General features: G+C 29.9%; 1 protein-coding gene across 1 annotated transcript in view; it reads left to right on the top strand.

Annotated features, from left to right (window-relative positions):
• Nucleotides 1-10,214, top strand: part of LOC122634251 (neuromodulin) — a 49,852-nt gene continuing 39,638 nt past the window's right edge. Inside the window, exon 1 of the mRNA XM_043823004.1 lies at nt 1-154. Coding sequence (XP_043678939.1) covers nt 82-154 — 73 coding nt within the window. The 5' untranslated portion in view covers nt 1-81. The remainder of the gene's footprint in view (nt 155-10,214) is intronic.

Genomic DNA, 10,214 nt, shown 5'->3' with positions numbered 1-10,214 from the left:
GACGAAAAGAAGAGAATAATTTGAAGGGTGAAGAAAGGAGATAGAAAGAGATAGAAGAAGAAGAAGACGAAGAAGAAGAAAATGGGCTGCAACACGAGCAAGGAAAGCGTCCAGCCAGCTGCGGAGGAAGCGAAGGAGGATGTCAAGAATGGAGGTGAGTACTTCATCTTTCTTTTTCTCTTTCTTTTTCTCTTTCTTTTTCTCTTTCTCTGTCTGTCTGTCCGTTTGCCTCTCTCTCTCTTTCTCTCGTTTTTTAATTTCATTATTTTATATCTTTTCATCGCGAACACGCAATTTCTTCGTGGAGAGGTTAAGTCTGGCTTGCGTCTAGATTACTACCCCCACCACCTAGCCACTCTGTCTGCTCCAACTTTTTTTTTTCTTTCTTTTGACTTTCAAAGCTCGTCTCTTATTTATCATCGAGATATTATTTGATAAGGGAGAGAGAAAGATAGAGATAGATAAAGAGAGAAAGAGAAAGAGAGAGAGAAAAGGAGAAGGAGAAGTTGTATAAATCACAAGGACGAATCGTTTCGTTTTATCGTTTTTGCTAAGTGTTCTTAGAAATGGCGACTATGATAGATCGTAATCGAAACTATCGATTCGATGCTTTGCTCGTTCGTTTTAACCTGTTTATTGAAGAAGACGAATAATAAGGTTAATATACATATGATAATATTCGTACGAGGTTAATCGATATAATTCGTTGAAGAAGAGGATGACCGAAGTTTTTTGCTTACTCACTTTGTTAACTTAGAATTTTGTATGTAGATTTGCTAATATATATATATATATATATATATATATATATATATATATGTACACACATATACATTGGATTGATCAACAAGCGATCTTGAAATTTGTTGCAAAAAATATTTAATATATACTGTTGTATATTTAGAAGGAAAATTCTGATATTATTTATTGGTCAATCATAATATATACTTGATATATAGATATCATATGTGCATGTATGTATGTATGTATGTATGTATGTATGTATGAGTTCATTCATATATGTATTAACGTAAGAGAAAAAAATGTTGGCGAGGAATACTAATAAGAAGAATAGTAAGAATAGTAATAAAATATGGTAGGTAATATATAAATCAATCTAAAAGAAAAATATCTCACTAAGAATAAGAAGAAGTAAGGGAATAATAAAAGTCGGAAAAGTCCGAAGGTCGTTGAAATAGGAAGAGAAGGTATGAGGATATATAGGGTGTCTGAAATCGGCGTGTCTCGTTAAAACGAACCTTAGCTCTGTCACGTATGACAGAATGTCGATATAAACGACGGCACGGTTCACAGTTCGTGGCACGCTCGTCAAGCTTCGTGATCAGCAGGATGCGTTAATTTAGCTTTGTAATTTTAGACAAAGAGACTAACACCTACGTATTATAAATTAAACACTCCGATGGACGTCTAATTGAAAGGTATTACTTTTCAACTATTCTAATCGTTAATTTAATGAGTGTGTAGGTATTTGTATATTTTATGTATAATGCCACGTTATCTATTATTTTTGAATATTTCAGAAATTATACGAGTTAAATTCGGATTTATTAAAATAATTTTTGATATGTAACATCCAAATTTTAATACATATAGAATAGTCCAATGGTTTTTGACTATCTTAAAAACTATGAGAGTTTCTACGAGAGTTTCTATGAAAGTTAGGTTCAAGTTTTACCCCGAGAAAATTTTTATTTAATATATTTTAGAGTATCTTTATAATTATTGGGTCAATATGCATATTATAAACGTGGGATTCTATTTGACGAATTTAAATTATCATTTGAGCTGTATTATACAATATGCTCCAATAATTATCAACGTTTTAATTAATTTCAGAGAAACTGATAGAAATGTTTAAGTCTTCTAAAGAAAACTTTGGTATGTGATAAATAACAAAATTTTCTTATAAATAAGTTTTTTCAATAATTTTAAAATATGTTAGAAACTATGAGAGTTAGGTCCAAGTTTTATTAAGGGAACTTTTAATCCGATATATTGAAATTTATTTTCACAATTATTGAACTACAATGTATATTATAAATTCGTGATAAAATATCTATTAAATCGTATATATATATATATATATATATATATATATATATATATATATATAGTTTCATGAATACTCATTATATAAAATTATATAAAAGCTTTCAGAGAGATATATGAAAGAAAAAAATGATGATAAGAATTTTAATATTATTACCGAAACATCTCAAAATTATTTTGGAATAAAATCAATGTTTTGAACTATATGTATTAATTCGAAATTCTTTCTTCGAAATTTTCTTTATTTAATTTTTAGAGTTTTACCGATCGTAACGAAACTTGAATGTTTTTACGAGCCACGGGTGAATTACGACGTAACGCAATCTTAATGCGATCATCTCGTGAGATAAATAGCACGGGTGAGCTCTTCTACACGCTCGTATGGGGCAGTTTTTTCTTCTTTTTTTTTTCTTTTTTTCTTTTCGAGAGAGAAAACGTTTCGATGACTCATCCCTTCACTCCACGCACGAACTCTTCCTTCTCGATCTATCGATCGCATCTCGATACGTATTCGTTTATTCGTTCGAAGAAAATCATGTAAAAAGTGTATTTTGTAAAACGTATTTCATGTGAGACACCATAGCTAGATATATAGCAGAGTTTCAAATTTTCCATCAACGATATATCCAAAAACATAACGTCTGTTTGCAAAGGAGATTGCATATAGTAACGATATATATATATATAGATATATAGACACATATGTATATATATATAAACATATGTGTGTGTATATAGATGCATCTCGAAAATGTATTGACATGAGAGTAATTGCGTTTGCGATTTTGATGCACGTGCACTGATTTCAATTACTTATTGACGTTGAAATTGAACGAACGATAACACAAAAATGTTATAAACGAAAATATCTCAATCGGATTTGTTAATATCTCTCTGTTGAGTGTTGTATTCGATGGAAAAAAAAAAGGAAAAAAGGAAAGAGAAAAAAAAACATTGCAGCATTACTTTGAAACATTTCAAACAAATTCGAATAATCGATTAAAAAACGAATACCTTTTATGAAAATAAATAAATATATATATATGTAATATAGAAATATAGGGGGAGCCAAAAGTTCCTAGATGATATAAAAAATGTATCAATTTTTTTTCTAGAATTTTGAAACTAATTTATTTCTTTTTTTTTTTTTTTCAAATTGTTCCAAATTTTTTTTTTCCAATTTTTTTTTTCCGAAAATCCAAAACTATAAGAGTTTGGAAATATTTTTTTCGTTCATTCTCCTTAATATTATTCGATTTACGTATGTATAAGTCATTGCTAAGAGTGTGTAATAATGAAAGGACATTCTTGCATTCTTACAGACAGAAAGTTCGCGTGACCATCGAACGTTTTCTGACTAAAATAGGTTAATGACCCAATCTTACACTTGCTTGACTATATAACACGTGGTTTGTCAAGAGTGAACAAGGTGATTGTGGAGACATTTACTCGTTTGAGACATCGTTCTAAGTTAGTACAGGCGAATCGACGAAATTCTGTTCGTCGAACTCGTAAACTTTAGCGAATCCTGCTGACGTTCAAGATCCTATTGAATGTATCCAACACGTTCATAGTATATACATAGTAAATACATAAATAGTACATATATACATAGATACATACATACATATATAGAAACGTAGAACGTTTTGTGCTAGAACGACTTTTATCCAGGAATTTCCTCGTTGAAATTGTTATCCTAGTATAGATACCTACATATCGGCATATCGATTTATCGACGTAATCGTACTACACTTCGAGATTGAAAACCGATAGAGACACTTTATTCGATATGCCGAGTAGAAGAAGGAATTTTTTCTTCGAAAATCAAATCCTTCCTTGACGTTTATATGCAAAGAATAATAATCCTAACGGCGTTCGCAGAAATTATATATTGGACGTCTTATTATCTTATTTTTTTTATTCTTAAGAAAATTTCATTTTCCACGTAAATTGTATCAATCGAATTGTGCTGATCGGTAAAGAAAAAATGCTGAGAGTTTATATCAAGTATTACATGAAATGAAATGTAATACTTGAATTATAACAAAATGAGAAAAAATTTCCATAATAAAATTTATATTGATAGAACGATAGTAGAATAGATCGAATAATATAATATATAAAAAAAAAAAAATACATTTAATGTATATGAATAGATTAGATCAGATAATGTACGATTATTTGAGTAACGGAGAAGACAAATATCTCGTCTCATCCTATTCCTCTTATAAGAGTCACATATAAAACATTAAACGTCTCTTCTGTTCCCTTTCAAAAGTACTCACGTATCCTTGAATAAGTAATGATTTCTCGTAAGTGCAAGGCTAAGAGTACTAGAGTACTAGTTAAGCTAATGAAAAGTTCTATCTTTCGTGCTGATTTCTTCTTTTTAGAACCGACTTTTCTCTATTTCTCTCACTAAAACTTACCCTATCTTTTTAAACCTTGGAGTTTTCTAATGAAAGGCGATTATCATGAAACAGTTTGCTACGATCTATAGTTCGTAATTACAACGTAGAAACATTAAAATAATTATATCATATCGAGAAATATTATCGCGATTTGAAATGAAAATTCTTTTCAAAATTAAATTTAAAATATTTGAGAAATATTTTTAATTGAATTGGGTGCATCGAAATAAAATCGATGACCGAAGCACGTATTACGCAACGAAAGAATTTTTTTTTTAATTTCTGATCGATTATACATTGAAATGTTTATATATAAAAAAAAAGAAGTGCCATAAAACGATTAAAAAAATGTTCTAAATCGAAGGAAAGCTCTTAGTACGCTCGGTTAATCCATTGTTCGGTAGTAACATCCATCAGGAAGAAAAACCATAGGAGAATGTTTATTCGATAAATCTCATTATCCGTAAATCTTTCGTTTACGTAGACATTTACACACACGAATGGACACTCGAGGAGAGTTTCCTTTCGATTACTTTGGAAAGGAACTAGTGCATTGACAAAAACATATGTATGTACGTTATCGTCGGTGAGTAAATTCCCGAACGAGCTCTTTTTACGGTTATTTACGTTCTCCTATTTGCGCTTCAATATTACCTACTCATTTATTTCTCATCTTTTTTTTTTTTTCTTCCTCTTCCATCATTTTTAATATACCACAATCGATAATCCATCGATATATTATAGGTCTACCGAAAAATTTTCTTTCGCAATAAATGAAAGTAATTTTTGTTTCATTATTTTTGAATTAAAACGATATATTTTTACGTATAAAACATTAATAACGACGAATCAATTGAAACGAAAATTTTTATGTTATTTTTGTATGTATATATATATATATATTTTTTTTTTAGTTATTTTTGCGTATCAGTTTTCATTATTAATCGTTGATTAATAATCTTTTATTATTATTATCTTTATATAATTTATATTTTAATTTGATACAAAGTAATGTATCATAATATATCAAAACCGTATAAAAATCGACCTCTAGAAATAAGAAGATCTAACCGATCAACGTGCGTCATAATTTAAAAATAACTATTTCATATTTTATGAGGTGAAAATATAAACGTGATCGATAAGAAGACGATTCGTTAACGAGATCTCAACGACAAATGGATCAAATGGTCTTGGCAAAAGACCGATAGTACTGAATTTAAATTAGCGAGAGGATATCGAGGCTCGAGAGCTGCCAAATCGGTACGTGCGAGATTTGTTTCGGTAACAAGAACGAATCGATCGGTCTCCCACGTCCTGAGCAATTTTCTCTGAGTTAGGAAAAAGCCATATCAATTTATCTTTCCTAGACATCGTTGACCAATAACATTACGTTTACGATATTACCCAACTCATACATAAACATATTTGATCTGACATACAACATTAACTTTATATAACATCACTCTATTTATTTTTTAAAGTTATTTCAATATTTTATTTTATTTACTTCTTTTTAAATATTTTAATTAAAATGATATCACGTATATATATATCGCCATGTTCCTTTTCGATAAAAAATTGGAAAATATAAACAAAATATTATGTTTGATCTTCGTTCGAAATTCATATTCGTGATAATACGAGGCGACGTTTACGTCGAATATGATGTAAATAAATAATTTTCCGTGATCGATCATATGACCTTTATGAAAATTTTATGACAAAATTGTCCTTTCGAAAGTCGAATTAAAATTTGTATTCTTTGATCATAGGATCAATTTTACAAGGATAACATCTCTTCTTTGTGTGTGTATATATATATATATATATATATATATATATGTGTGAACGTGCATAGCATCGTTTGGCACGCATACAATCATATGTATTTCGCGTTTAGATTGCGTGCATTCATGACCTCCTTCGCGACGTCTATGAAATACGTCGGTAAGTGTATGAATCCGGTAATAACGTGCCGGCATGCCGCCTTTTACGGAGTCCTCGTCAAAAATAACCGGAAGTCTGTCTAAAGGAAACTCGTTACGAGAAGCCATTTTTATCGGTTAAGGTACAAAATAATAAGGCAACCTCAAAAGCTTAAGCTTTTCAATTAGATTTAAACGAAAGGAACGCGTATACATTTTTTAAATCATTTCTTCATTAATAATATATTGTATATTATTACATAAATATACAAATAAGCGAAACGAATTTTTTATTCCAATAAAAGTATCATCTAAAAAAAAAAAAAAAAAAAAATGAAATTTCATCCAGAAAATATTCGTTCCGTTCGTTTAAAAAATTGCATCAAGCTTTTCTTTCAAGAGAAGAAAGTATAAAAAAGAAAGTATAAAAAGAAAGTCATTTGCGGCAAGTATTCGAGCATGGAAAAAAAAAAGAGAGGAAAGAAAAAGTGTAAATTACGAAAATAAGTGACGCATACCACGGCTTAGAAATGTTTGCGTTCGACGTGTTGCACCAGGTTCGAAATTGCAGAGGATAAGTACCGTCAGGTGGTTGCAACTGTTGCAAATGTGCACCTTTCTCTCTCTCTCTCTCTCTCTCTCTCTCTCTCTCTCTCTCTCTCTCTCTCTCTTTCTTTTTTCTTCCTTTCTATCCATCATCTATCCTTCTTCGGTGGATCGATAGACGAATCGCTCAAAGCGTCTGCGTTTGAAATTCTATCAATTCTATCTTAAAATATAGTCGAATAAGAATATTCTGTTCGTAAGAGAATATGTTACTTGTCGTTGATCGAGTAATCTTCGCTTGTTTCTCCTTAATTGTATTTTAATGAGAAAATCGATTAGAAATGTCATTAAATTTTTTTTCTTTAATCATATTACATAGTAATCTTTTCATACATTACATTCTATCCGCACAGAGTGGTTTAGAAATACCCCCTAAATTTTTTTTTCCCATCATGTTAAATATAAGATTTATTTGAAATTGGATTTCAGTGTATGTGTGTTTGCGGATTACGAATACGTTAGAAACTTTTTAATGCATTATGTAACTTTTTTTAAAAATTATATTTCAAACACATTCGTAACAATTTATCACATAATTCCGACAGTTTCATGTTTGATAGGGTTAGCAAATATTAGATGAAGTTTCGTTCACTCGATTGGATTCTAATCGGTTTACTTAATAGCCTTTTCCAACAAAATTGAGAACACGGCAAACTTATTAGTGCACTAAAAGAGATAGAGAAAGAGAGAGAGAGAGAGAGAGAGAGAACGAGAGAGACGATGGTTATATCACAGGATAGAATGAAAAGTTATCCTAGTCGTCCTGGCTTCCAGTTCGTAAGTCGACTCTACTTAAGTTTCACGTTCACACGAAGAAGTCGGTGCCTACCTGTTTCTATTGTAAATAATATATTCAACTTGATATGTATATTTCGTGAGAACATTAATATATTAGATGTATAAGAATATATAGATATCTCTTCTTTGGGAAATAATTATATTCCAAAGCGTAATACGAGTCAATTTCAAATGAAGTTATACGTATATAATTTTACAAAACAAAGCTTGAAGCAGGTATGCATTTTTTATCAAAATATTTATATATTTATTATATCTTATAAAAAAAATATATATATATACTATTTCCACAATTGTGTGAAAGATCCGAAACGTCTAACTAATAATCTCCTCATAGATCATCACTTTCAAAGAATCCATATTTCCCCATAGTCTATTGAATGAAAGAATATCTTTTGAATTCCTATATCTATCAATTTAATTAACCTTTTTTCTCATACAGTTTGGATTAATCATCGCTTGAATAGACATATACACACATACACTCACGAAGAGACACTTTTATGCGATATATCTTATGATAGATCAAAAAGATCGAACGATCGATCAACGGACTCGGTCTGACAATAAGTAAAGTGAAGGGTCAGGGGTTAAAGGACGTTCACCCTGAACCACTGGAGATTCAGAAGTGTTACCGGCTAGTGCCGCCAGTTGGTAGATCAATAAACGAATGCCTAGCGAGCAGACGGTCTAAAGTCGAACGCCATTTAAATTATTTTAATTGTTTGTTCGCTTCATCTTCTCGTTTTATATATCAGATATTTCATTTTTATTTTTATATTTTTATATCTATATTTGTATATTTTTATATCCATTATTCTTATTTTTTCTTTTTTTATTAGACAGTCGAAAGGTTCGAGTAAACAAACAAATTATTTTTCTTTGCTCGGTGCAGCATAAGCTGATTTATAAATCCACGTAATCAACGATAAAGATCAACGTCAAATTATCTGAAAATAAATTTTCATTTCCTTAGACTTCCGCACGATTGCACGTATACGTGTGTATGTACATCAATGAACTCTACGGTAATGCGAATGTTCTGAATGCAAAGTAAGTCGACATCTCACGGTTATATACTTGAGAAAATTGCTTTGTGTTTGTGCACGCGTGTGCTTTTTAAGTTTATCACGTTTCTTCGGAGTTACTAAATAGAATTAATTTCGTAAATGTTGAGATTAATTTTGATTTTATGGGATTAGTCGTTTCATTTTTTAACGAGTTCAGAAATGGCTAAATGATTTACAAATAATTCTTAATTATTCAAAGAAATTTTATTACCAATTGTATTTTTTTTTCTATCTATCTCTGTGCGTATGTGGGTATGGATTTTCTTTTATTTATGCTTGTAATTGAATAACTTTTTTTTAGGCTTGACAAAGTGTTATGACTTTTTAATTATGTAGAAAGAAATTCATAAGATATGTGAAGAATTGAAAAAATATGATTTTTGGTTCTTAACAACGTTAAAAATATGAAAGGAGAACTTTTGATTTAGGAAAAGTTATTTAATTTTAAAATATCTCAATATTTGTATGACTTTCTCTGTATGTAGGTATATATATATATATATTTATATACCTAAATTCAATTGGCGAAGGACATTCGATCGGAGTAGGATTTTTATGAGACAAACAAAAGCTCGAGGGAAGCCTTGGATCGAGGAAAGACGACTTTAGACCACTCCTATGTTTGAACAAACGGAGGTGTGGCATATTGGAACGTAGCAGTGTATATTAGAAAAAAGGAAAAGAAGAAATGTATTGTTCAGGGAATATAAATCTTTCAGGAGTTTCGATCTTTCATATTCGAATTTATCGAAAAGAACTAGCAGATCGATAATTTAATTGCATGCCTCATGTGAAGGTTCTCGTTTTGATCTATCTAATTGTATACTTGTTTACATTCATATTCCTATTTTGTGCAGTTAATTGCCAGAGAACTGTCGACATTTTTATTGTTCTTGCGTCATTCGTTAAATATCTTTTTTATTGATCAAACTATGACAATTATAGTAGGATGTTCATGTTAGTAACGTAATGGAAAGGAAAAAGATTAAAAATGATATATATTCCATAAGATAGAGATAGAGATAGAGAAATTGATGCATCGATAGATGCATCGTTTGATTATGCTCGTACTTGAAATATACCTTCATTTTCATATATAAACGACATCTCATTTTTTATATATAAATAACCATTTTTTAAACGGCAGAAGAGAAATAATTCATATATGGCTTATCTTTGTTTTTTATTTATTTATCTATTTTTTTTTTTTTTTTTTTTATATATTCATTGAGGAAATACGTGCGAGATAAGTTTTTTAGGTTATCTTTATACAAATTTAATATTATCAAAATATAATAAGAACAATAGAATGTTGAAGGATCTATGAT

This window comes from Vespula pensylvanica, chromosome 14 (assembly GCF_014466175.1).
Source record: "Vespula pensylvanica isolate Volc-1 chromosome 14, ASM1446617v1, whole genome shotgun sequence".
Lineage (NCBI taxonomy): Eukaryota > Metazoa > Arthropoda > Insecta > Hymenoptera > Vespidae > Vespula > Vespula pensylvanica.
This window is presented reverse-complemented; position numbering and strand designations above follow the sequence as displayed.